This window comes from Petromyzon marinus, chromosome 2, assembly GCF_048934315.1.
Source record: "Petromyzon marinus isolate PM22_M1 ecotype Great Lakes invasive population chromosome 2, UKy_Petmar_22M1.pri1.0, whole genome shotgun sequence".
In the NCBI taxonomy this organism is placed as follows: Eukaryota; Metazoa; Chordata; class Hyperoartia; order Petromyzontiformes; family Petromyzontidae; genus Petromyzon; species Petromyzon marinus.
This window is the reverse complement of record NC_133668.1, coordinates 24,473,378-24,501,269: the sequence shown is the minus strand read 5'-3', so window position 1 is coordinate 24,501,269 and position 27,892 is coordinate 24,473,378. Positions and strand designations below refer to the sequence as shown.

The window sequence follows — 27,892 nt, the reverse complement described above, 5'->3', positions numbered from 1 at the left end:
CTACTTCAGGATAATTTCCAGCTCCTGTTAATTAGGTGAGTACGGTGGAATGCTAAGATATATTTGATATTTTGGTATTTTAAATAGGTTGCACCAACGTATGACTATATTCTAAGCTGATGGAGCAAACAGGCACAGAACGCCAGGGAATTCTGTTTTTTGCTAATATATCCCTTGTCAAAACACACTGCTGTAAAAGTGAAAGACTTTTTCTACAAGGAAAACGCATGTCATGCTTCGAGAATATAAACTCACAATTTCCACCAGCTGAAACGTCATTGCAACCTTCCAAGGCAGTGGTTGTGAGTGGCACTGTGTGAGAGTTTGCAATAAAACAGTGAAGGGACAGAGGGTGGTCGTCATTGCACCGATTTAGCCAGTATTGGTTCAGTCGATACTAATCCATTAGGAAATACATGGATACTAAATATTTCACTGTGAGCTCATACAAAATAATTTTTAGAGTGAGCCTATGATCACTTCTAGCAGAACATAAAAAAGCTGCATTTTCCAAACGTTATCAAATTTGGGAACTGAGTATGGTATCTTTTTAATGCTGAGTAAACAATTTCACTTACTTATTAAACTATTAAACTTTTAGAAACTATTTTTTTATTTGACCAGGTAAGGCCCACAAAGCTACATCGCTCTTTTTCAGAAGCAACCTGACAACAAATGATAGCCAAACGAAGTGGCTTATCATGTGGACATTTATAGCAGCCAAACACTATAAACGCATGTTTCTAAATGTAGAGGAAAAACTGGAGGATCCGGAGAAAAAATCCACGCGACCACGGGGAGAACATGCAAACTGCAAATATACAGCAGGTGTCAGGGTTAGGATCGAACCCGCGAACTCCTGTATAAAAGGCGAGGTAGTTAAACCTTGCCACCACAGCACCCCTGAATGAAGGGTCCTTATCATTTATCTATGCTTGCTGAGAAATATAATGTGAAATCCAGATTTACACTCCTGTACATTTAAACAAAAGTAAAATTAAGCAGGCATTTGTGAATGTCAGTGGTCGATGCGTTAATTTCATTAAATAGATGTGGACGGCTTAGTCAAAAGTGAACCACTGATTTTAGAGTGAACTGTGGTTTATACCACCAATAATAACACTTTAATAGACTAGATGATCTTATTAAATTAACATATTCACAATCAAGTCATGTGGATACAATACATGATCATATATACTGAACACAGCATAACGTTATTAAATGCTGTCATTGAGTAATGACTTTAGTGGCCAATTTCTCTACAGCAAACAGACTACAGTATTTTACATTTTTATACCGTTACTTTCTCGGCCTCGCTGTGCGCTGCATTGCACCACTATCCGAGTAGTTAACCTCGCATTCAATAAACGTTGAGAGCCAGGGTGAACATCTGACTCCGACGTATTTCATGAATTGAACGAGGTAAAACTAATGGAAAAACACAGCACAAAATGCAGCATCTGTTACTACTTATGTATTATAATAATAGGGGGTTTTCCCCTTTTTTTCTGGCAACAAAACTGAAACCTTTTTACGAGGATTCATGTCTGCATTAACCACAATACCTGCAGTCAAAATGTAAACAAAAAACCTACTATGATAATATATGCATTGTCCTTGAAGCTGATTGGTCCAAACCAAGGGACGGCTTTCTTTTGAGCCTCGACCCAATTGGTGCTCGACCATATGACGCCAAAATACATTAATGCTTGTAAAAAGGTTTCAGTTTTGTTGCCAGAAAACGGGGAAAACCCCTATTATTATATTTTGGTACTGGCAAAGGAGGTCTAATGATATACTTGTGTATTGTTTTTATTTAACGCGGACAACTTCTTCTTTTCTCCTGTGTAACATTTAATTGAACAGAACTCCTCGCGTTCGGCACCCTGTAACTCCCTTGTGATTTTCCCACTAACGCTGCTCGCCTGCTTCGCTCGCTCCGCTTTCTCCTTCTCACTCTCCTAGCCTCTCCACTGCTAGCCTGCTTTCTCTCTCACTCTCCTAGCCTCTACTGCTAGCCTGCTTTCTCTCTCACTCTCCTAGCCTCTATACTGCTAGCCTGCTTTCTCTCTCACTCTCCTAGCCTCTCTACTGCTAGCCTGCTCTCACTCTCACTCTCCTAGCCTCTACTGCTAGCCTGCTCTCTCTCTCTCACTCTCCTCGCCTCTACTGCTAGCCTGCTTTCTCTCTCACAGCCTCTACTGCTAGCCTGCTCTCACTATCCTGGCCTCTATACTGCTAGCCTGCTCTCACTCTCACTCTCCTAGCCTCTCTACTGCTAGCCTGCTCTCACTCTCACTCTCCTAGCCTCTCTACTGCTAGCCTGCTCTCTCTCACCTCTCCTAGCCTCTACTGCTAGCCTGCTCTCTCACTCTCCTAGCCTCTCTACTGCTAGCCTGCTCTCGCTCTCACTCTCCTAGCCTCTCTACTGCTAGCCTGCTCTCACTCTCACTCTCGTAGCATCTCTACTGCTAGCCTGCTCTCACTCTACTGGCCTCTCTACTGCTAGCTTACTCTCTCACTCTCCTAGCCTCTCTACTGCTAGCCTGCTCTCACTCTCCTGGCCTCTCTACTGCTAGCCTGCTCTCACCCTCACTCTCCTAGCCTCTCTACTGCTAGCCTGCTCTCGCTCTCACTCTCGTAGCATCTCTATTGCTAGCCTGCTCTCACTCTCACTCTCCTAGCCTCTCTACTGCTAGCCTGCTCTCACTCTCCTAGCCTCTCTACTGCTAGCCTGTTCTCACTCTCCTAGCCTCTCTACTGCTAGCCTGTTCTCACTCTCCTAGCCTCTCTACTGCTAGCCTGCTCTCACACTCACTCTTCTGGCCTTTCTACTGCTAGCCTGCTCTCTCTCACTCCCCTCGCCTCTACTGCTAGCCTACTCTCGCTATCACTCTCCTAGCCTCTCTACTGCTAGCCTGTTCTCTCTCTCACTCCCCTCGCCTCTACTGCTAGCCTGCTCTCACTCTCCTGGCCTCTCCACTGCTAGCCTGCTCTCACTCTCCTGGCCTCTCCACTGCTAGCCTGCTCTCACTCTCCTAGCCTCTCTACTGCTAGCCTGCTCTCACTCTGAGCCTCTCTACTGCTAGCCTGCTCTCACTCACTCTCCTGGCCTCTCTACTGCTAGCCTGCTCTCACTCTCACTCTCCTAGCCTCTCTCCTGCTAGCCTGCCACGCTCCGCTGCTGGCCTACCACTACACGCTCTGATAGCTTCCCACCACAGACTCTGCTAGCCTCTCCACTGCTAGCCTATTACTATAGTCGGGTAGCTTCTCCACTGCTAGCCTCTCACTATCTCTTATGCTACCTTCTCTACTGCTAACCTACCACCACATACTCTGCTAGCTTCTCCACTGCTAGCCTTCCGCTATATACTCTGCTAGCTTCTCTACTGCTGGCTTCACATGCTCACACTTAGGATTCCGCTAGCTTCTCTACTGCTAGCCTTTCTACCCTCGTCCCTCCACCCTCGCCCCTTGCCCCCAGTGGGGGTTAAGCCATCGCCGCTGGAGAGGGCCAGGTGTGGAGAGGGGGGCCTGGGACTTCTCTCGTCTTTCCTCTTGTCTTCACTCCGACCAACTCAACTATCTCTCTCTCTGTCACACACACACTCCCGTTTATATCCCCCTCCTTATTAACTCATGAATTAAGCTGGCGACCTCCCGTTGCCTCACGCCCGTGGCTTCTGCCGCTATCGCCTCAATCCCCCGTCAACCTGGCGCCTGTTCCGCGCCTGGATTTGCAGCCAGTCAATTTGAAATGTGATTATTTCATTTATTTCAAAAACTGCAAAACTTTGCTATTTTGTAATTAAGACGATGCTCGTGAGAGACTGCGCCGCCTAATCAAACGGCCACGTCGATTGCATCCACGTGCGCATACGAGAGCGGCAGGCTCGACCACTTCATTTTGGTTCCAAAGGCAAAAGATTGTAGAACGTGTAAAACGCACCGTGCGTCCCGTGATGGGTCGGCAGAACTGAAGTTTGAGGCGATGCGGTCAAAGTGCCTCGTTTTAAATTGCTTAAAATGTTTTATGTATATAAATGATTTAACCTTTTTCAGACGCGTGTTATTTGTTTGCTGTGTGTGTTGTTGTTTGTACGTAAAGAATCACCCTGCAAAGTTTACACACGCGAGGTCTACTCATCGCTATTGTGACCAGCATTGTGACAGGCGCGAGAGAAGATTAGAAATTAGTGTCGTCGCACGTGAAACCAGGAGGCACCCGGTCTGCCACCCACCGAAGGGGCAATTATAGGAGATGATTGCCACCTGGCAAAGCCGTCAGCTCAATAAGGCAGGGGAGCGGGGAGGAGAGCGACCATAAAAAGCTGGTCCGGCAGGTCTACCTGGGATATTCACACATGAGTTATGGAGCCGTCTGTGTTAACCGGATGGCTGCTGGTGGTCCTAGCTCTGGAGCGCTCATCAAAGCTGTCTGCAGGTCATGTTATTGTCCGTTATGCGAACAACCAAATATGCGGGTGCGTAAACGGTTCGCAGATTTTACCGCTCGAGTTGATGCTGATGAGCGTTCTGGTCTATAAAGCGATCTCCACTGTGCGATGGTTTGTAGAGCTGTTAATGTTTCGACCCTGATCTGATCGGCGAAGAGCATTACCATTGTCCTAGAATTATGTGGAAAGTACCAAATCTTTGATAGAACGCTAGTGTTGACTTTGAGTCCGAAGCTATGTTTGAGTCCATGTGCGTGTTTCAATCGGACTTGGCAACTTGATGAAACTATGGCATTTTGAAAGGGGAGAAGAGAAGCGGCAAAATCGTGGCTTGAGGGTGGCGCGTTGTTTGTAAGCCCAAAGTGTTAGGAGCGAGGCTTTTTGATAACGCAGATGCGACTTTTTCCACACCCGGTTGGGCTGCGATGTGGCTATGTAATTGGCAATGGAACTTCTCTCCGTGAACCCATCTGTGTGGATTATTTGAGGTTGGGGGCGCCACGGTGGCGAGATGTTAGCTACCTCTCTTTGTTTACAGGTGGTCGTGTAGATTTTTTTTCCTGGGTCCTCCGGTTTTTCCCTCCATAGACTTATACATGCGTTTTACAGTACACTATTTGGCTGCTATTAATTTCCTATCATTTGCAGCCAGATCGCGTCTGAAAGAGCTATATAGTTCAGTGGGTCTGGTAAAATGCCAAAAATCTTATTTTTTTTTAATATATATTCTGCAATGCGTGGATTTCTCTAAGCTTTCCTTACCCCCCCCCCCCCCCCCTGCACGACGATGCAAAGAATTGCCTTCAATTAGAGTTTCTAACAAAGCAATGCAGACCTTAGACAAATGTCATTACGGTTACTTGACAAGGTAGTGCGCCCAGTAAACATGCAATGTTGGCCCAACGCTCCATGTTTATTGGGTGCGAGGTAAGGACTAACGGCAGGTTGTTGTTTTTTTTTAGTCTGCGAATAACGTCATGTTTTTAATAATGCGTAAGTGTTCGTGGTTGTTGCTGGCTGTCTTTTTGGAATGCGGCTTCGATTTGCACATCGTGTCATTCGGCACGCTGTCGCGACTTCCTTCCATTTGCTGGGTGGTTCGGTTCCTGAAAAAATGTTTTTGGGTGTTAACAGCATGGAGCCGGCAGGTGGAGCGCGCCTTAACGCCGCAATACCTCGCCGATCGCAAGTCGCAGAACATTATCACGCTAACTCCGGTCGTCCTCGCAGCGGTGTTTGGCTGCCTATCGAACAAAGACCGTCGCGTGCTTCTGTGGCCGTCTGGAGTGTTCTTCCCTCCGATTATTAGGGAGTCATTAGAGCTATGCACTTGTTAAAATATAAATTTGACCTCTTTCTAGAACGTTCCGTTTTTGTTTTCTCCCCTGCCTCCGCAACTCCGATGAGCACGTTTGTCTACATATAGTGCGAAAGAGGTTCGACACATGGCAAGGATCTGTTTTTCATATTTTTTTTCTCATCTCCATTCCTACAGCTCCGAAGCGCGGACCCATGTCCACGTGGGACAACTCGTGCCCCAGGCTGGACTCTAACTCTGATCCCTGGACCTGCCTCGCCAACTTCTCGTGGGAACGCAGCTCGGCAAAGAACATCGCCACGGGTGAACTCCTTTTTTATGCGGTGGCAGTCTTGAGTAACTTAAACGTTTGACGAAACGTAATTTCTCTGGAACGAGCACCTGTTGCTAACGCACATTCCCTGTGATTTCTTGTTCCCAGAACGGGAATGCAATCGGATCGCAGCAACGTTTAAAAATGTAACTGGACGGATTTTGGCTGGAATAGTGCATTGTGTCCTCGGTGCGCCAATTCGATAGAATTGCACGCTGCATGATTTTATTTTTTTACATCGGCGTTACCGCTTATTGAAAGCGCTTTTCCCCAATAAACGTCAATTTATTCGGACAAACACAGCTGAAGGTAGATCCACGAAAGCGCCATCTCGTATTTCCACTCATGATGGAGTGACGCATGCCCGAGAACGGGTACGTGCACATTGGTCAATCGTATTCCATTGCTTGGTTTTAAAGGTCGTGGGACCTAGTTGTAAAACCTCCCTTTGTGTGCATCCTAAATGTAGCGGACACGGACTTGTACAAAACCTGCATCAAGGCGTGGGTTTCGCCAGCCCCTGGGGAGTGCACCGTGCCGGACCCAAGTTCTAGAAGCGGCGGCAGCTACTGCAGCCTGGTTCCTGACCAGGACTGTAGCAACATCACTGCCTGCCCTGGCCCCTTGGGGTCGTGGGACGACACCGGCACACACCAAGGCGAGTGTGCTGACACTTCACGCTTAACTGTTATAATGACATTATGCCACGTTTGTACCTCCCTAGACGCTGTTGCCGAAACTCCCAAGATTTTCAGGAATCGAATATTGTTAGGCCAATGTCATGATTTAATGACTGTTTGCTTTGTGGGTGGAAATTGGAGAGGGACCACCACTCGTACGATGGGATTACAGTACCTGGAACTGCCATCTATTAATCTCGCAGCCTCATTCCTACAGCACCTGGCAGGCCCTGGTGGGTCATCCTTTCAAGTGTAGTGAATGACTGAGACGCAACTTCTTAGAGGCAATTTTTTTAATTAAACACTGAGCACACTTTGCACTTTATACTATACACACCCTACACTGTTACTGTCTCTCGCTTATATGCAACTCCGCACAGGTTGCTAGCCTACACACAACGCTAGCCGTCTGACACTGACGGCGCTGAACTAAGACGGCCAACTACGTCTAGCAGCGCAATTATTAAATGCAGACGACGGCGACGAAGGCACGAGACGACAGCAGCGATGGCAACTCTTCAGCAGCAACGGCGACGTAGATCTCACTCCAAACGACAGCCCCGAGACCCCCTTTGGGGGCCCTTCTACTCGCCCAGGCCATGCCCCGCTTCTGGAACCGACTAGCAGGCTCTCGACGTGTCCCTTCTGTAACCTTTTCCCTAGATTCCTCTCGGGTCTGTCACGTGGCCTGCTGTCAGCCAGGGCTTCTACAAGCTGCAGATCCCCTGCCAGCAGCCAGCGCTATGCTACTTGGTGACCAATTCTGTCACTACACGAGTAATAGCCACGTTTCAACCCTTCTTGGTTTCTGATATCTGAATTTAAAGCGATTTGGTCACGATCAAATGAACCGGCATGAAAATATGGTGGTTATATGGGATAAGACGTCATTTCCGAAAAGCAATGGCAATAAATGCCCAAGTTTGGCAATTCAGACTTGATAATTGATTTGACCAGATTTAAGCTACACATGCATTAATTTTAGGACTGTTAGACCTATTTAATGGGAAGTCGTGAGGACATGTTTGGGAAATTCTGCAGTAAATATCCTAGTATTTTATAAAAGACCGTGTCCTTGGCATGTTTCACGAGTACTGATGGTGACTGACACTACTGTTGTTTGGAAATGCTTTATCTTCAACCCCAGGATTGCAGAAGCCTGGGTTCTGTCCCTCCGTAGTTCATGACGTATTGTGCATTCACTTCGTGGAGCGTTGCTCTGCCGATCTCGAGTGCCCTGGCCGACTTAAGTGCTGCGACGCAAAGTGTGAACGCCACTGCATGCAGCCACAGGAAGGTACATAATTCACAGCTGGTCCATTATTGATTGGCTAAATGTACTATTAACTCTCAAACTGAGATTGTTCTTGGATGATGTATGGTCCAACTCGTGAGATAATTAGCTGTATGGTCCATTTACTCGGTCATGTACAGCTTGAACTTACAATCCACAACAGAATACTTGGCGCACTGAAGGAACGCTATCAAGCGTACGATTTAAAATATTGTTTTAATGTCACGTTACTGTTTGTATTGGATATTTATATTTTAAGCTGCCTGACTTGTTCGATGGCTGCAGGTGTGCACAAGCTCGGGTTGTGTCCCCTGGCGAGTGACAAGGTTGTGTGCACCCGGCTTGAAGAGGGCTGCAGCAGTGACTTGGGATGCCCAGGGGAGCTCAAGTGCTGCCTCGTCTCGTGCGGCCGGGCATGTGTGCAGCCTGACCTAGGTATCCAAGTGAACCTGTTCTTGAAAACCTTCGGCATTGTTTTAAACATCGCATCCCTTTTTTCAAGGCTAAAGTCAATTTTTTTTAAAAGAGCTGTATGGCTAGTGACATGTGTTCAGATTCTTACGGGAACTGCTTAAAATTGTAATGGTGCTTGACTTAAGGCAAGTTATTTTAACACGTTATTTCGTGTTTTTTTCAGATTCTACAAAACGCTCCGTTCCATTTCAGTAACCTGGACTCGCATGGCTTGCAGAATTTAAGAATGCGTTTATAATTATGCTATGTTTTAAAATACTTTTAATATTCTAATTTTGCTCAATAAAGATTTTTTTTCTGGTAGATGTTTCAATTGTGACATGTTGGCAGATATTAGAAATATTTTGGATTCTAAAACCACACTTGTCAACTTGGACATTTCCCACGCCTTGCAAACTCATGCAAAATGACACTGCATTAAAAAGCAATTTTTCAGCTTTTAAAACCTTCCCTGAGCAGACTTGATTTTAAGATTAATTTCTACGTGCAGCCCTTGTAAATGCATTGACTTTCCCTTCACAATGTGACGGTCATGGAGCTTACTTTTCCATACTGGTGTAGGGTAATGTAACATGGGAAGGGATAGTGGGGTCGGCAGAGATGGGTGGAAACAGCTACATGGTACTGTGAGGGAAGGTTCAAGAAGGGAAGTAAAAGACTAATCTGCTGGAAGTATCTACCGGGGGGAAGTGGTGGACGTTACCAGGGTGTGGCCGAGCAGGTATGAGGGAACGAGGCCTGCGATAAGGGCACTGGCTTGGGGACTTGACTGAAGGTGGATGACATCGGTGCCGACATGGTGGAAGCCAAAGACTGTCCGATATCTACATGGTTGAAACCAAGGACTGTTTGAGATGCGTAGAAACGACCAGGGTTGCAAAGTCATTGCCTTGTGACATGCCAGTCTTACTCTGGCCTTGTAAATAGGTTGCTATAAAATAAATCGTCTAGAAAAGTAACCTGCGAAGGCACTTCACGCTGTTTTAGTGATAGTTCAAGGTATGGGGTTTGGTGAAGCAATGGATTTAGCTGGACTGCCATCTATTGCCCGTTAGGCAACCCCACAGACTTGAATGCCTGTTATGCATAGCCATTTATCCAATAACTCTTCGGGGTCAATGCTTTGCATTCGAGTTTGGGAGTGCATTCCAGGTGATTTTGGTCATGTGCAAAATAATTTAACGTAGTTGAGCCCACTCCATTGCAAACGCCTTTGTTTTAAACATTTGATTAGTTGAACATCGATATCAATTTAAGCTTTTCCTTTCCTGGATTTGTATTGAGAATCTTTAGAAGTAGCAGTGCCAGGTCGGAATTATGCATGAGATGTACGTTTGAATTGCAAAGGTATACCTGGCAAATATTTAAATTGGTGTATAGTGGCAAAGGATTTTGGAACAGAAAGCATCTGATGCAATATAAACGCTGGTCTTTTAAGACATGCATAGTTTTTGTTGTGGAAAATGTAGCACGTTGCCCCTTTTTAAGCATGTTAAACAATATACAATCTCTGAATGCAAGCGATTTGGATTTGCAAGACTGCAGGTACGAGTCGCCCAGAATCTACAGATGCCATCAATTCCTGCATTGAACAATCCTAAAAAAATCATGTTGGTAAACATTTGTTTCCAAAACTCACTTTTTTATGGCACATTTTAATCTTATAGTCCTAAGCCCTTGTTGGTCTTTGAACCTACCCCACTCCTACCTACCAACCCCCTATTGAGAGCGACACACTCCCCTTCCCACGATCCAAGCTGTCTGGAGGAAGGGGTGGGTCTCAAATTGATAAAATGGGCATGGCCTAACGGGAAGGGGTGGAGCCTAAATAGGAAGTGGACAGCTTAATGAGACAGGATGCAAGCTACCTGAGCAAGGGCAGGACTGGCAGAACTAAGCCCAAAACTGCAAACCCACACCAAAATAGATTGCAACTTAAACTAAATTCTGCATATATTGCTTTAACTGCAAACCTCCCTGTTCATTTTAGGAAAGTGGAGAAAAAATGCAAAAGGCAGGACATATGCCACAGATGAAGCCAAATGTGAAGGTGCATAATTACAATGTGTGGTCTGTCAAGATGGTAGAAAACAATGATTTACAGGGAAGTTTATTTTCAGAAAGCTATTTAACCAGTCAATTCAACCCTGCATCCATACGAAAAAACTGCTGATACCCAATCCTTAAATATAATCTGTTTAAGTCATTGTAAGTGAAACAAACTAATTCAAGATGTAATAAAAAGGCTATTATGCTTTGCAATTTTAGATTTCAGGCGAAACAAGCAAACAGTACAGAATTGGTATTCCAAGTGAAAGGCAGTAATGCACAAAATGGGAAATTAACACTTTATCCATTAAAAAACAAATGACAATGACATTACACAGGCAGCAAATGACTCTAAGCTCACAAACTGCAAAACCCAATGTGATAGATGTGGGGATTTAAAACATAAAGACTGCTATTTGTTTTTCAACATTGAAATGCCCTGGTTACCCTATTAATTTTACCTTTGTCAGTCAACAATTCACTTCTACAAGGGCAAATATACTTTTCAAAATAACAAAAAAATTGATGTTTGACAAAATCCTGGCATGTTGTAGCCACCAACACTGAGGGATGCCACAGCCTGGTCCACGTGCAGCAACGTGAAGGGCCACAGCTGATGGTCAGCCGAGGCACGCAGTGGAGGACCTTTCTCTTCTTACTTGTAAGCATTGGCCTTGTGTTTGGGCAGAAAGGTGAAGCTGGATGGCACTGGCCCTAAAAGCATCTCACTGCATACAAAAAGGTCACACCACATTAGGCAATAAAATCATACTTTAACGACTATTTGAACACAGGTTGACAGAGGCATCATTTTCACCATAACATTGTATCACATTTCCATGAACACTGAAAAGGTTGACAAATTTTTCCCATGACTACCATACAGCACTCGTGACACACAACTTGGCACAGGCCTTGGGGTTTGTTTCTATAAAGGAGTTGCACACTTTCACCCAGGACTACTTCAGAAAGGGTCGTAACCTCATGGGGTCAAGACATCCCTTGCAACAGTGTGGAAATACATAGGGGAGAGGTTAGCTAGCAATAGTCTAACTTAACCCAGCCTGAGTTAAATTTAGTTGAAAAAATTTCGTTGGGAATAGGGCAGGGGAGGATGAAATGGAGGCTGAGTCATGGGAACCTCACGGCTCTGTTCAGATACACAGATTGGCACGAAGTCTGATAATTTCTTATTGTGCGCTCTTGAGTCCATTCCATCACGAATGCACACATAGAAAGCTCTTTGCAAAACACAGGTTTAAGTATCTTGCAAAACTGGCTCAGGGATGGATCCTGAAGGTGTGCTGGTAAGTATTTGCAGGTTTTTGGGTCGGAGACTCCGAAAGTGTGCTGGCCGTATCGCACAAGGTTCACACGTGGGTACAGTAGATCACCATGGGTTGCAGATAGAAGACAGTGTTGATTTGGGTCTGAGACTGGTACGCACTGATCAAACGGGTTTGAACCTTAGACAATAAATGGGCCCCATTCCTCGGGTATTGAGCCTAAATATTAGAGCAATAAATGAACAATGTAAGAATTAAGAACACGTTTATATTCATGCCATCTTACCCAAAAAAATCTCATGAATATTGGTCACAATCCTACATGTTAAACTCATTAAGAATGGCTTGCAACGTTACAATTTTCATAAATGTACAAAAAAAATAATAAGCATTTATCATTTACATAGAAATAATTCAATCATGCTGTCTGCCACCTGTCCACACTGAACAGTCACAAATATGACTGGTTGGCGTAGTTCCATTCTGTTCTCTGCACTGTGGCACCAAGAACAAAACTTACAGGGAACCCTCCGCACCTGATTGTGATCCAGTCGGCGACGTTCTGGCTGGCCATTAGGCTCTCCATGTCATCCCGGCCCAGGTAGTACGGTGGACGCTCATTAATTTTCAGCGGCACACGTTCCAGGATTCCCACGGGGATATACCTGAGCCAGACAGTCGGGCATACTTTTTTTGTAAAAAGCAAGCCACGCATTGAGGATGGTCACCAACTTTTGCTTTTGAAGATACCTTGCATAACGTATACATACGTGAAAATAACTTAAAGAGAAGGTGCATAAACACAATGCACATTGAAGGTACGAGAGAAATATCAAATTAATTGTGCTCTAATAAAAAAAAAACACATTGCTTGACATTGGTGTCTGACACTGCTGCTAAACCTATTACATTGTCCTGTCACCCATAATTATGAACCTACACAGCAGTGCCACCCACCAGTGATAAAGCTTCTGTTATACTGGTAGGAACGAAGTTGTAAACTGAGTGTACCAGCCTGCAATAGATTAATGTGTCCGTCCGTCCCCTTTCAATACTTTAACGAAGTGAAATCTCGTGCTGTTGGGGTGTAAAAATAAAATTGCGCAAAATTCAAATGTTCCTACCAGCCCACCCTGCAGGGACCTGTTTTTCAAAATTGCTTCACATCTGGTGATGTAAAGCATGACCAGATGTCATGCAACCAAACATCAGAGATCAAATTCCTGGTCTCATGTAGACGTGACGAGCAACAAAACGTCGCTCACCGGCATAGGAAGGAGAGCCACTCCAGCAGGAACTTGCGTGTCTTTTCCACCCCCTGCGTGTCCGAGCCCCAGTGCTCCAGGCCATATTTTGTGAAGTCCCGCAGCAGCTCAAAGCGCTCATGGGATGAGATATCCCAGTGTCGCCGCCCTTTGATTTCCGTGAAGATCCATGGCTTGACCAGCGCACCTCTGCACTCAAAAGCCATAGGCACCATCATATTGAGCACCAACTTTGCGTCATCAGTCACAACGTATATCATAAAATGAACAAGTGAATTCCAAATGTTTTTACGCGATGCTTTAAAATGGTTGACAACCTATTGTGCCAACTTATTCATTTGTTTTCACAAGTAATTTTTCCTCGACATTAAATAACCTTCATTTCCAGTACAGAAAGCAAAAATTATAGGGTGGGGGGGCGGATAAATTTTACTTATTCAGGTACAAAGCCATGGTATTTTTTCACATTGAGATACCTATCAAAACAGAACTATTATAAGTCGTGAGATTATGATCTCCTGAAGTGTATTAATGTTCAACAGATATCCAAATCACGTTTCGTTCATGACTGCAGCGCTTAACAAGCAAAAAAACGGCACCAAAGCAAGCACCCCAGGCACCCTTAAATATTGTACAATATTGCAATGCATTTAACCTCTTGTTAAGTAAGCTCTAATTAAAATGTGAAGCTTGTTGATGTTTAGTTTTTTGTCCTTCCTCCGCACCCCCGATTAGCACGGTTGGCTACATACGGTGCGAAATAAGTTCAACATACATACAAGGTGTGTGCACCATAAGACAAAGACAAGTGAGATGGTTCCCAACCTGGCGATCATGACGCCGGCTACTTTTGTCTGTCGAGCCAGATCCATGTCCTCGTAAGACAGCACATCTCCATTGCCTGCATGGGAAAAATGTAATTTAATCCAAACCATCACCAGTAGTAATGATCAATCCACTGATGGATTAAGGTCTCCCAAAGCCGTCGCCATCTCTGATGGTCCTGCGATGTAATGACCCATGTGCAAATTGTCTGATTGAACCACTCCATCTCTGGAGCAAAACATAAGTCACGTAAAACAAGTGTGCTGAACACTGAAGATCAATCTGGAACATACTTCAGTGTGTATATATGTATGACCATTACTGGTAGGAACCTCCTGGTTACACCAGCCCACAGGGGATTATTGTGTCCGTCCGTCGTGCATCCAAAAATGGGAGGGGTGGGGCTGGGTGGAGAGGGGAGGGGCTGGGTGGGGAGGGTGGGGCTGGGTGGGGCTTGGTGGGGAGGGGAGGGTGGGGAGGGTGTGGAGGTTGGGGCTGGGTGGGGGGTGGGAGGGGTGGGGCTGGTTTGTGCCCACCCTCACAGTCGGGCATATTTGCGGAATAAACCACGTGGTGCCGCCATTGACCCTGGCCATTGAACGAGCAATCCAACGTTCCTACCAGCTCCCTCCGCAGGAATGTGTTATTGAGGCAGACCAGTAAGAGAACTAAATAAAATCAAGAGCAGGCTGCAGTGCTTTTTAGAAAACTGAACTTAATAATAAAATAATATGATTTGCGAAAGGATATTGTGTAGTGACAGCGCCGACTGCTGTCCACCAGCAGCAACTGCGGTGGACAGTTAGTGCATGCGCCGTTGAGCATATACACGGTGTGTGTGCCGGCAGGGTGGAGGAACTGGGGCAAGGGTCACGGTACCCCTCTTTGGGGGGCCCCTGGAACCCTCTGGTGGGTTCAAGAAGGGAGGCGCGGCTGAGGCGGAGCCAAGCCGCGCCAAGTAAAATATAAGCAGCGGAGAGCGAGAGCTCCGGGCTGCCGGTTTGGGGAGTGGACTCGTCTCGTCGTCGCTGTCTCCGCCGCCGCCTTCGTCCGATCATTGCGCGGCCGAACAGTAGTTGGCCGTCTTGGTCGACGCCGTCAATGCAACACGGGCATGGTCGTGTCTGGGCCGGGCTGTACGGCAGCGTGGTCGTGAGAGAGGAGTGGGTGGTGTAAACGAGATAGAGATAATAGAGAGACGGTGCCTCCTGCAACTACCTCGTCTCCGACTGAGTGTGCGCGCAGTACACCACACGCACACACACGCCGGGTGGGAGGAGGACGCTACACATGCAAAACTGACATGACACGAGCTGTTCATTCTCATGAGATTTAAAAATATTATCACGTTCCAAAGCCACTTTCACATGCCGATAAACTGTGCTCCAACTTTACTTCCCAAACTACCAGCACAAGTGCAGTAAATATGAAATCTCTTCTATAATTTATGGCAGTTTATTCAAAGTACTGTAGTGGCTCCGCTACTATCTTCCGTACATTTCTCACTCCACCTATGTAATCCTTCATCAGAAATTTTAGCGTGATAAATTCACAGCGCAGAGCAGAATAAAGTTTATTTAAATATATATCCACATGCAAACTATCAATTGTTGGCAACAAGTGTTCAATTCAAGGATCATAATTATAAATAGCATTAAGAAAAATTGTAGTGTATTTTTCTCATACCATATTCAGATCTGAATACTGACATAGCATTTTTGCACAAAACGCAAATGATCTGCTTGAGAGTGGACAGGATTACCATGGGAGCATGCACATCACATATGTCACAACTAATTCTCCCAAAATAAATCTCATCATTGTCAGATCTCGGATGCAAAGTAGGACTGAGCCTGCTTAGTGCTTGGGTGGGTGACCACTAGCGCACACAGCCAGATTTGTTTGGGAGGGGGATGCAAGGTGCCAGGAGGTGGCAGTACAATGGACTAAGTTCACATTGAGATTCAATGCTTTCATTCTGTGCAGAGCTTGTGTTATCCCAAACTATTAATGTTTTCTGTGCATTCATAGCTTCCTTTTTAGACGCCAAACTATTGAATGGAATTGGAAAAAAAGACCAATGTAGAAACCTCCTGAAATTAGTCTAGCGGCTCCGTAAGGCTTTCCTGGGTAAAGGGAATGATTCAAGAGTACGATACCGAATAAGGGCAGCGGGCTGGCCACCTCTGCACAGTAGTCGATGTACTTCCAGTCAGCCAGTTTTGTGTAGCGTTGTTCCCGCGACCGGCCATGCAGCTACACTCACACAGCAGAGCGTCACTCATTACCAATGAGCAGTGCCACCGCACGTGATGAGCTTAATACCTTCATATTAGCACTGCCTCTTACACGCCAGCCAAGGCCCGTGTCAATCACTGAACCAACCACGTGGTGAATGCTCTTCAGTGGATGTACACACACACACACACTTTTTTTTTGTCAAAACCATTTGCCTCGATCATTGCTGTTAATTTACACATGCTCTTCAGGAGCTTAGGCTGGAATTTATGAGTTAATTCCCTAATAAGTGGGGAATGGCTGCAGAGACATTTTCTGCATAACTAACACCGGGCAAATTTAGGCATGAACAAAAAAAACATTACATTAACAAGTAGAATTCGTATTGCAAAATTAAGTGAAAAAAGTGTATTCATTGTGTCTTTTAGTCCAACAAATTTAATTATAATGTGAATTTTCATGGAGGACTTTTATCATCTATTTATTACGTTAAAACCAGCCTCCACAAACTGTATATATGCCTTACTGGATGAAACATTGACCGATAATGTATTTATTTTTTATTTGTCACGGAAGTAAATCTTGAGGCGTACACGTAGACACATGCCGAAGTTTGCGAATATGCATTCCAGCAGCGATATAATTCAACAAATCACCAACAAAATTATGCGTGGACATCTGCTTCCAGAGTAAGAGAAAGAACCAGTGGTTAGGCTTGCTATTTCCAGCAGTAGTCACGTTTGAGCTGTGTGCTTGTACGTACAGTGACCATCGAGATGCCCCAGTCACGCAGCTCAGGGATGAGTTTGTGGGCCGTGTTCGTTTTTTCCTGCACTCCGGTCCGTATTTTTGCCGTAAGGGGCACATCAAGAACCTACAGCAGCGCACGTGCGCGAAGGGGAACACAGACGTGAAAAAAGTCTCTCGCTAACACACACACACCAAAAAGTTAAAATAAATGGGCAATGTGTGACTGATTGGAAGATATAAACACGTGGATAGAAATGGTCACGCAGAAATGTAACAAGTAGAAATGCACGATGTCCAACACAAGATCATGTTGAGTGGATAAAGATTAGTTTAATGGTGTTAGGTTGTATGGATTCAATTGATTAGCCTTACCGACACCATGCCACGCACAATCTGCTCAAACTTAAGTCCCCGGTTCATGAGAGCACATCCTCCTCCCTGTGCACAAAAGCACATTTATTTATACATGTACACATGGGCACCCATGTGCAATAGAAGCACAAGTAACTTAAAGCACAAGCTACACACAGAGCTACTTATAAACGTAGAGTCAGTGTTCATTTTCCTATCCCTACCTTACCCTAAGGCAATGCATCAGGGGAGAGGTGGGTCTGCAAAGGAGGTGAAAAAATGTGTTTGAAGAATATTAAACCTCTGTCAGGCATCTATCATCAAAAAGGGCCTTTAACTTTGGTATGTCACCCAGAAGCTGTATGGTTAAAAACACCCAGCTGGTATGCTCACAGATACCAACTTCACAGTGTCTTAAGATGTGGGTGAATCTAGATACAATACACATCCAAATTGTAATGCATAAGGAATAACATGGAATTACTGAAGATTTAACAAAGCCTGCACATGTGAAGTGCACAGGCTTAACCAGAAGGTCTGCAAAGTGCAACTTCTAACATTTGAAAATTGGATTTCATTTTATCAGAATTGTGTATAAAAATGATGTGCATTGATGATTAATTTGTAAACAAATAAACTATATTGTGTAATTTGGGAGTTGAATAGGTGTAACACAAAAATATAATATCGCACATGTGCATGTGTACTGTACAACTCTTTTGTGAAAACACTGCTGGATGAGGGGCCTTCCCATGCCATGTGAGTTTTGGGGGTTTGAACAGTTTTCACCATGCTGGTCAGTGTGGGTTGGTAAAGGTGGAAAGCATATATATTGGCTCATAGCACAGTACACTGGTCTCTGCTATAAAATTTCCATGCAATAAGCCACTTTGTTGAGCTATCATTTGTGACCAGGTCGCTTCTGTAAAATAAGTTAATACATCAAGTGGGCTTTACCTGGCAAGAAAAAACATTTTTTATTTGCATAATTTTAAGTGATTTATTTACCTTTCCTATACTATGCACTCCTATCGTGTTTTTGTAACACTTGTTGCTGTAACGTACTTACCCGCCCCTACTGGACATCTGTGAAAAATAGCTTTTGAGCTCATCAGATTTCTCCAGTATAAATACATATTCCGATTCTGATTCTCTGCTGGCAACAGTCCTGCAGCAGCCTCTAACACCAATTTTACACATGGTGGCCACTCATCTAAGCACTATCCAGGCTCAAACCTTCTTGGCTGCCGAGACCTGCCGTGTTCGGGTACATTCCAAGGTGAATTGGTCATCATATGAGTAGCTCCGCACCTTATTAATCACGAGGTCGATGGGGCAGCCAACATTTATGTCCACAAAATCCATTTCCACATTCTGGTTGAGAAGCTCTGCACACTTGGTCATGGTGTCTGGGAATCCCCCCTCCAGCTGCGGAACACCATGGCCCAGAATAAACACACTACACCTATGAGATGTGGCCATACAGTACGGATTATTGTTTTTCTCACAAGATACATCGTGGAGGTGGTAATTAAAGTGTAACATTTCACAAAAACAGATGTGACAACTGTTTCAGCTGGACCTGAAAACATTATATTTATATATTTACACGGGTTAACTCATGTTTGCTTATCTAGCACAATAAACAATTGCAATATTGTTTTAATCACTCTCATTCAGGATTAGGTTATGGTGTTGGTAACCTATTAAAAACATGTTCATGGACCCCGGCATCTGTAAAAAAATCTGTTTCAAACATATACACATTACAACCATTTTGGGCAGTAGGGTTGAATAAACTTAACCTGCTGGTAATTTGATGAAATGCTACACTTCAGCATCTCAATTTCATTCAGGGCTATTTTTTAACACTGCAATGAACGTGTCTCTAGTGGCTCATGTGAACCCATTACATTCACCATACGAGTATGAAAAGACTCTTACATGCAATTTTATGTATATATCGTAAGCTGAAGGATTAATATATTAAGCTATGAATGCATTAAATATTGACTTAAAGCTTTCGTGACTGCAGGAATTCATATTCTTTGAGTCTTTCGGTAAAGTCGCGTAGATAGGTTGAAAGAAAATGTATTGTTAGTATATTACGAGTAGTTATATTATTTTCATTCAACCTATCTACGTGACTTTACCGAAAGACCCAAAGAATATGAATGCAATGTTACACTGGAAACATTTTACAAAAGCCGGACTTTAAGATTAACATTAATTTACTAAAAGTCTGCAAGGAAAATCCCGAGGGCGCATGAATGCACCTGGATTCCAAAGATGTCCTCGGTGTGGTGCCTCTTGAGCAGAGCCCACTCCGACATCTGGCCTTGCAGCAGGTTCGTGCACATGGCCATCTCCCCACACGTGATGTCGGCGCCCTGCATCTTGCAGATCCTCCGGAATGGCAGGTTACCACACTGTATGCAACGTAGGACAACGGACGAGTTCCCGATTTGGTGCTACACAGCTCTCCACCCTGAGCAAATATATAAATTCAGGCATGTCACGAGTCAAAGCAATAAAGATTGTTCAATGTCCTGATGATTAACACGGTTGGCTACGCATAGTGTGAAAGTTCAACATACATCAGAAGAACAAAGCAAGGGAAAGGGCACTCTCTGCCAAATAAAATAATGCATCAAGAGTCAGCCTATTGCACATTTATTTAGCTGCGACCAATTAAAACTTACAGTGGTGAGTGGAGCCAGGTACAGCTTGTCTCTGAAATCAATCTGAAAAACAAAAAATATATAAAATAATGTTTTGCTTTTTCTGGCAACAAGGGTGTTTCAATAATTTCAGTAAAGATACTTTTAATAATTCCGTAACATATTTAAGTGAAAATTTGGGTAAAAAAAACTGTGGCGTAATTGGGCATTTCCCAAGTACCCTTGTGCATTTCTGAAAAAATAGACTCACAGCTAGATAGCAGATGTATTATACGATCAAAGATGAAGGATTCTTTTAACAACTGCAGAATCAGAATCTTTTTTATCCTGTAGAAATCCGATGTGCAATGAAGCTCTCTTTTCACAAACGTCCAGTAGGGGTGGGTCAGAAAAAAGAGTAGGTTCCTGATTTTTCGTGTAAAGGCAAATTAGGTTTATCAAAGTATGAAAGCGCAATATGGTAGCAACTGCATGAATCATGCCAATATTTAGAAATGGATGCAAAAGCTGCAATCAGGATGTGAGCATGTTCTAGATGATAACAGAAGTAGTAGGCCAGCCAGTTACTCAGGATGACAAGCTAATTTTGGAAGAGGCAAGCAGGAATTAAGTATATAGTATCTGCCAGAGATAAGTGTGGGAAAATAATTTGGCAGCTTAATTCCTTGATAAATGTATCTTGACACCCTCAAATAACAAAAAAAAACAATAGCAGCTCACTGCTCTTCTAGATACGGTTGTGGAGCAATACACACTGGACTTGAAATTCAGAGGTTGACGGTGCGATCTCCCGGCGAAGCAGTTGAAAATATAAACAAGTTACTTTAATTCCCCACCTGTCCACCCTACAAATATTCATGGGACCACCACAGTTAACTGATCGCCAGATTGTGTGGATACTCCCACCTCTTCGAAAACTTCTCGTCAGTGTAGAAGAGTAGACCAAAATACCCTCTAGACATTTCAGGGCAGTCCATGTATCTTACACTGATATTTTTGCCATCTTTGACCATCTTAACTACAATATTTAATTTTACTAGGCAAGGCCCACTGAGCTATACTATCTGTGTTGCATTGCATTACATTTCCAAATCTTGCTAAGTTTGTTTGATTTAGTGTTTTTTCTCTCTCTCTCTCTCCTCGTTTTGTTCCTCTTATTTCCTGCAGCATTCGAAGACTCCAGGTCTCTCATTGACATGCTAATTTCTCTACCCCCCGCCCTCTAGCTCTCTGCCCCCCTCTCTATTTAAGGCCTCGACACAGAGGCGTCGTTTCTCTGTGTGCCTATGTGTGTGTCTCTGTCTGTGTTATCTCTCTCTGCGTACGTGTCTGTGTCTCCGGTTCTGTGTTTTGTCTCTCTCAAATTTATAAATCTTTGGAAGAACGTAATCAACCAGCTAGGGTGTTGACTGTTATGTTAGCCGACTCTCTGTGTTGTATTATATTTCTAAATTTACTCGGGTTGTTTTCTCTTCCATTTGTACCTGATGATTGCTTGTGTTGCAATCGAAACGTCGTACGCTATTATTTAATTTGTTCTCTTTCTACGTGACTTTACCGAAAGAACCAAAGAGTATATCGCGAGTTGTCAGAAGCGGCCTGGACAAAAATGATAGCTCAACGAATTGGCGTATCATGTGGACAAATAGAGCAGCTGAATACTCTTAAAACTCAAATATTATACTTGTCAACTCTTCTCATAAATTCCAGTCATACTCCATTGACTAGACTATTTTTAATCAAATCACACCTAAGGTTATAAAGTTTCGTATATTTTTTTATTGGAAAACTCCATTCCAAAACGTGCTATTAGCACTGTCGTAAGATGAGGAACTATATGTTCAGACTTGCAAACAGCAGTTCATTATCCTCTGCCAAAACAATCCTGGAAGGTGAAATTTGTAGAATACTTCTTACTTTATTAACATCAACAGGCTTGCCAAGCTTCACTTCATCAATTGCATATAAATTCAATAAAAATGTTTAATTCTCATTATTGAAATATGAAAATCAAACACGATAAAATTATGTCAGTGCAGTCATTGGTGACCAGACTAAGAGCATTAACCTACTCCTTTGGAGAACCAAGTTTAATCAAATGTGGCTGCCCAAATTCAAACCTAGCATCTCAGCAATGCCCACTCAGTGCCCTGGCATTAACCCTCCAAGCATTCCAAGCCACCTCAGCAGATTATACAAATTTTAATGGAAACATATAATGAACTTTAACATTATATAAACAAAAACTCATTAACACTGCCGTACAAGAAACATATATATGTAATTTCAACATTTTGGGCCAAGCCCCTTCTTCATACCTTGCTTATATTGGGAAAAGAGCTGAGCAAACAAAAGCTAAACAAATTGACACAAAAATATTACCGTCTTCTTCTCTGGCTGCCGGATTTTAATGATGTCCTCATCTGTTAGAACGCCACTTGTGCGGACAGGACACCCACTTGTACTGCTACACCTGGGCTCTGATGTCTTGGATGCTGCACATTCAGACGCGGCAGCTTGGCCGTGATTGTTCAGGTCACCAGCAGACACCATTTTCAAACAATCGGTCAACTTGCCAACTCCTTTTTCGAAATCACTGCACAATGTGCTACCATTGGACTCCAGAAAACATTCCTTTTCGATTGGCACTGACGATGCGGTGGGACAATTGTTGGATACAAGCTCAGCTGGCTGGGTGCTGCTTTCCAACTTCGAGTCTCCATGCTTCACGGATGTACTGCTAGGAACTTCGGAAGTTTCAGATTTTGGGGTTGGCTTTTGTTTAGAATTTCCCTTTTGTTTGGACATCGAACGCAGGTACGTCTCCGCCCCAGTGAATGGAAACTGACGCTTTCGCAATAGCTTTTGTGTACCCTTTTGCAAATGGTTAACAGTTCCCGGTAGTGGAACAAATGTAATTTCCCTCGCTGGAGTATTTTCTTCCAGAGTCCCTCCAGCTATCTCTGGGTGACCACCGGCATAGCGGCAGGTGATGCCATAAGGGCAACGACCAAACGTCTGATGCAGGTGACACTCAGGACCCAGGTCTGGTGGTTTAACGAGCATATACTCTGCCACGTCGTGTATGAAGTAACAGCGGTCTCCATAGAAGCACTCAGACGTAGATCCCTAAGACATACCACGGCAAGAAAAACAGAGACAAACATACATCGTCCGTAATTATGCACTGTTATCCAATATTTTATATGATAAGCATGATTAAGCCATAAGTGAAACTGCACATTGGCAACACTAAGTCTTCATTGTCTTTTATCTACAAAATAGTTGAACACTTTGCATATTAACAGTTCGGTTTATGCACAATTGGTGTGTACCTTTATCAGAATCAGAAAGGGTTTTATTCGCCATGAAAGTTCACACAGACACGGAATTTACTTTGGCAGGATGGTGCATACATTCAACATATAGAAATCTAAAATCTTAAATAAGTGGTAAACAAGTGTTACTGTAATAAGGGTTCAAAGTCTAACTAACACCAAGGGGCTAAAGTATATAAAATTGAATAAATATAGAATATAAAATAGCTATAAGATACAATCTTAAAATAAATAAAAAATACAAGTAATCAATTATGGTTCAGTACTGATCAAATGAACGTTCATTTTACTATAACACAATTGCATCCAATTGAGGCAATTATAAAATAAAACTTCGGTATTTTAAGTGTCTGCACATCACTGAAAGAAAAACGAACCCAATGTATTCACATTCCCAGTGTACAAATGTATTAAAAGAAAGTTTAAATCATTATCGATTGAACTATTCACAGCCACGTAGATACCAACATAACGTCTACCATTCTATGGATAGCTCTGTGTGTTGCAGTCTACGCAAACCATTTTTTAAAATCCGATCACATATCAGGTGTTATGCAATATATTTTACAACGTACAAACTGGCCATCGATCTCTTTGGTTTGTTCGGTTGCCCTGGTTCTGTTTTTGTTTCCTGCTTTTCATGAATTGCGAATTTGGATCCTAGGATGGCATGCGCATTAAACATTTTAATTATTATTCCAAAAAAGAGATGGATAATCGTAATAGGTTCCTGGAAGTTTCAAATTGAACACAGATTTTTGTATTCTCTCAAGAACTTGAGGACATACATATCCTGCACACAGCAGCCTTCTGTGCCTACCTGCAACACGGAGGGGCACAGCTTGACCTCGTAGCTGTTGGGCTTCACGTGAGGCCTGTTCTTGTTTTGACCCCGTACTCGCTTCTTGCCCGTAGAGGTTTCATGAACGGCCGTTGTGCTGGTCGGATGCGACGGCGCCGAGCTGTCGATGTCAGCGTCAAACGAAGTCGCTGCAACTGTGACATCATCCCGCTGCTGGTGGCTTTTGCCAGCATCAGGTCTGCCCTCCCCTGCGCTGGAGCAGTCATCGTCTCCCAGTCGTGGCCTCTTTTCTGGAGGCTCTGGTTTGTCTCCGGTCTTATCCGCCTTCTCTCCTGCGATGCCACCTTCAGAGTTCTTACCCGTACATTTTTGCTTGTCTTTGAAGGCTTTGACAATGTCATGAAAGTTATCTTTTGAGGTCAAGTAGCTGTGGAAGGCATTACACATTTCTAGATTTATCGACGTTCAAGACTGAGGTTGGTGAATTACATTAGGAGACGTGGTCAACTGTGGACTTGTTTACATATAAATATACTGAAACTAGTATATTACCAAAACTTAAGCAGTGTTTTTATGTAGTTATTTAAAACAAGCAAAAATAGTCAACGGTTCTTAATACTGTGCCAGTACATCTAAGTACAAGCAAACACCAAAGGCATGGAAACTGGCTAAATATGGCACATTAGAAGTAAAAGTTATCAATGTAATTGATTTGTGATATTACCCCAATAGGTCATGCGATTATGCAGGAATCCAGTATTGAGGTACAATGTTTCTGGTAGCAGTGTGACAACATTAACTGCAAATAAATATATATATACTTGAAGACATCGAGCTTATGGCTGGAAATACTTTTGGACATTCACCATCGTGAGACAAGTCTGGTACCAAACGTACCGCAGAGGGTGGAATGAGTCCCACAATTTGACTTGGCAACAACACGTGAAATGATAATAACCCACGTATCAACAAGGATTGTGACACAAGCTAATGATCCATGATCCAGTGGGAAGCGTTGTCGTGCAATTAATCCAATCCCACCTCATGAATGCATGCATCATCACGATTCATGACGGAGCAGCATGCAGACCACGTATGTCTCTAGATTTGAAGTTTTCGTGACTGCAAGGAGCCATACTCTTTGGTTCCTTCGGTAAAGTCACGTAGGTAAAAAATAAAATAAAATCACGTTTCGGGCGCAACACAAGTGCCCCTCATCAGGTGGAAACAACCCCAGCAATAAACAAATTGCTGAAATGGGCAAAAAAATGTGTTTATTGCTCGGGTTGTTTCCACCTGATTACGGGCACTTGTGTTGCGCCCGAAACGTCGTGATTTGATTTTTGACCTACGCGACTTTACCGAAAGAACCAAAGGGTATTTACGTCTCCCCAAATAAAATAAAAATGCCTGTAATCCAATTGGCGTCGAAGTTGGGATGCGTTGGCTGAGACGGCTCTGCACCGTAATTGTCTGCGGGAGGAGCGCGCTGTGCCTGCCGGGCGGTGCTCCTACTCACGAGGGCTTCACGTGCGCCCAGCCCGCTTGGCACGCCGCGACGGGGATGCCGACGGGGATGTCGACGGGGATGTCGCCGGCAACCTCTTCGGCCATGGCGCTCCCACTTGGCAGGGATGAAAGCGCCTCCGATTGGCGCGGTTGGCTACGCGCGGTGCGCAAAAACCAAGGTCAGCGCACAAAGCAATCGCGCCACAAGTCCCGCTAACTTTTTTTTTGCCATCGCCTGTACGTCATTTACTCATGTTTGGTTGAGGCTCGCTCGTGTCAACACATACATGACGTTACCTGCCCGCCGCGCGCCAGCCTGCAAAACTAAAGTTGATAGTTACTGCAGGGATGACGTGAACACAGTATGTGAAACACAAACATTATTATACATGCGACTCGACGCACGTGTTTTTCGTGAGCTTAAGAATCGATTTAACGATCAATGCACATCGTTCCACCACGACTATTTACCACGTGGGAAACTCCGCGTGACCAGTTCAACAGCACTTGACCAGTTATTGACATTGTGCGTCTCAGTTTAACGTGCGTGCACAATATATTTGTGCGTAAAGAGTTGGTCCATAACGCCGCGGATCGCAGGACCCAAGTGGCATCTTGAAACTCGACCGGTCCTGGGCCTCCTAGCACCTAACCATAGTGACCGGCGTAGTGAAGTATGGCCAAACGTCTACAGCCGACAAAGCGTGGTTTTTTTTATCGGCTACTCCGGTTTCCTCCCACATTAAGCTACATTCTCTTGAAGTGTAATGTGTTTTTTTTTGTTATCGAATGTGCCCTATGAACCAGCATCCATACAACACACGACGCAATACCCCGATCCACAAATACGAAGGACACATCACAGCGATGATACACTCCGCGATTCCACACGCGGTTATATGGCCTGCCACCACGTGAATGTGAAATTGTTGTTCTGCGTCTACAGCAGCAGCCATACGAGGCAGCAGCCAACATCCTCCTGAATGAAGGTCTCGAGACTCGGCATCAGTACAGCGCCACGTGCGCACTACGGGCATCCAGCGACGCCTGGACTCGGCGTAATGCAGACAGATTTCACTGCCACTCTACCGCGGTCTACTTATTTACCTCTCTGCGCGGTTTTAATCTTTCTGGAGGCTCTCGACTCTGCCGCCTCAAGCTCGGAAGCGCTCCCGTGGCCGCACTGTACGCGGAATTGTGGGACGGCGGAGGCCACGTGCTGGGTGGCGGCGCTGCGCACTGTACGCGTGCACGTGGTTCCTCTCCAACCCACCCCCCTTATGGTATGTTGTTTTTTGTTTGAGTTTAACAAAATACATTTTAAAAAAACGGTATATATTTTATCGTTTTACTTTTTTTTTAAATACCCACTGATTGTTCTCAATTTTCAAACATGTAATTCGTGATTTTGGACAATTATTTAATGTTGTCGATAATTAAGGACATGTCAGTAAGGTTATTTAATATGTTGTCGAGAATAAAACATTTACTAAATGTTGCCGGTTGTTTTACATATAAAAAAATAGGAATTGGCTTTGATTTGTATTGGCCTCAGCTATTACTCCTTAGTCCAGCAGGGGTCAGTATTGAACTTTCTGTTGGATCCATGTGCGAAGGGAGCAGAGGCAGCAGCGGATATTGAATCCAAAAGACGAGCCAGCAGAGCCCCGCAGAGTCTATATAATCTTTGGTTCCCAATAGAACCAAAGAGTATGGATCCTAGCAGTCACGATATCTTTAAATCTAGAATCTATATAATCTATAGCTCCCCTCCCCCCATGCTGTTTAGGAGCCCAGCGATTGTCTCCTAAAATTTGAGAAATTAATGTTTGCTCGCTTTACGCCACTGGTTGGGGGAAGGCCCTCTACTAGAGGGAGCTATAGAGAGGCCCTCTAGAGGGTATTTGGCCTTTTGTTCCAGTCGTCTTGAAAAAGGTGGGAGTACCCACACTTTACCAGTGTGAAATCCACAATTGTCTATACAGCATATTATCACCAATTTGTCAACAGCGCTACAGGCCGCAGTCATTCCATATCATCGGCATCCAGAAGCTTAGAGGGTATATAATATCCAGGAGGATTTTGCATTGGGATGTTTGGCCATTTCAACAAATACGTGGTTTAGTGATATCTGAAGCAGTACTGGCTCCACTAGCTTTATTAAGCCGCACTAACAAGTACGGTAAAGTACTCCATGGTCAAACAACCCCAATGACCGATACAGCATGGCGAGACTTTCATCCAGCAGTAAACTAA

General features: G+C 44.1%; 2 protein-coding genes across 3 annotated transcripts; one reads left to right on the top strand and one right to left on the bottom strand.

Annotated features, from left to right (window-relative positions):
* The first annotated feature begins 4,317 nt into the window (after window positions 1-4,317).
* Window positions 4,318-8,845, top strand: LOC116944797 (uncharacterized). Of its 2 annotated transcripts, none has more exons than XM_032958538.2 (6): window positions 4,318-4,490; window positions 5,959-6,084; window positions 6,564-6,752; window positions 7,922-8,071; window positions 8,354-8,503; window positions 8,706-8,845. In XM_032958538.2, exons 1-6 carry the CDS (start codon window positions 4,454-4,456, stop codon window positions 8,735-8,737), a joined length of 684 nt encoding a protein of 227 aa, XP_032814429.1. In that variant the 5' UTR covers window positions 4,318-4,453; the 3' UTR covers window positions 8,738-8,845. The 2 variants fall into 2 exon arrangements, with proteins under 2 accessions (XP_032814429.1, XP_032814419.1); XM_032958528.2 differs by having other exon boundaries at window positions 4,319-4,450.
* On the bottom strand, window positions 7,939-26,887 carry DUS3L (dihydrouridine synthase 3 like). The gene is made up of 14 exons (XM_032958518.2): window positions 26,744-26,887; window positions 25,647-25,790; window positions 24,146-24,554; window positions 22,370-23,116; window positions 20,009-20,050; window positions 19,583-19,735; window positions 18,618-18,734; window positions 17,328-17,393; window positions 16,969-17,079; window positions 16,127-16,223; window positions 13,968-14,043; window positions 13,143-13,331; window positions 12,414-12,542; window positions 7,939-11,319 (listed from the first exon to the last, which is right to left on the bottom strand). Exons 2-14 carry the CDS (start codon window positions 25,739-25,741, stop codon window positions 11,247-11,249), a joined length of 2,304 nt encoding a protein of 767 aa, XP_032814409.1. The 5' UTR covers window positions 25,742-25,790; window positions 26,744-26,887; the 3' UTR covers window positions 7,939-11,246.
* Between the last annotated feature and the right edge of the window lie 1,005 nt (window positions 26,888-27,892).

Excerpts from the sequence above, each read along its gene's own strand:
- LOC116944797 (XM_032958528.2), top strand. The coding sequence starts at position 4,378 with ATGGAGCCGTCTGTGTTAACCGGATGGCTGCTGGTGGTCCTAGCTCTG. Across the intron at positions 4,451-5,958 it reads CTCATCAAAGCTGTCTGCAG|CTCCGAAGCGCGGACCCATG; the intron begins GTCATGTTATTG and ends CCATTCCTACAG. Across the intron at positions 6,753-7,921 it reads CGACACCGGCACACACCAAG|GATTGCAGAAGCCTGGGTTC; the intron begins GCGAGTGTGCTG and ends CTTCAACCCCAG.
- DUS3L (XM_032958518.2), bottom strand. The coding sequence starts at position 25,741 with ATGGCCGAAGAGGTTGCCGGCGACATCCCCGTCGACATCCCCGTCGGC. Across the intron at positions 18,735-19,582 it reads AGGACATCTTTGGAATCCAG|CTGGAGGGGGGATTCCCAGA; the intron begins GTGCATTCATGC and ends GGTGTTCCGCAG. Across the intron at positions 12,543-13,142 it reads TGGCTCTCCTTCCTATGCCG|GTATATCCCCGTGGGAATCC; the intron begins GTGAGCGACGTT and ends TGTCTGGCTCAG.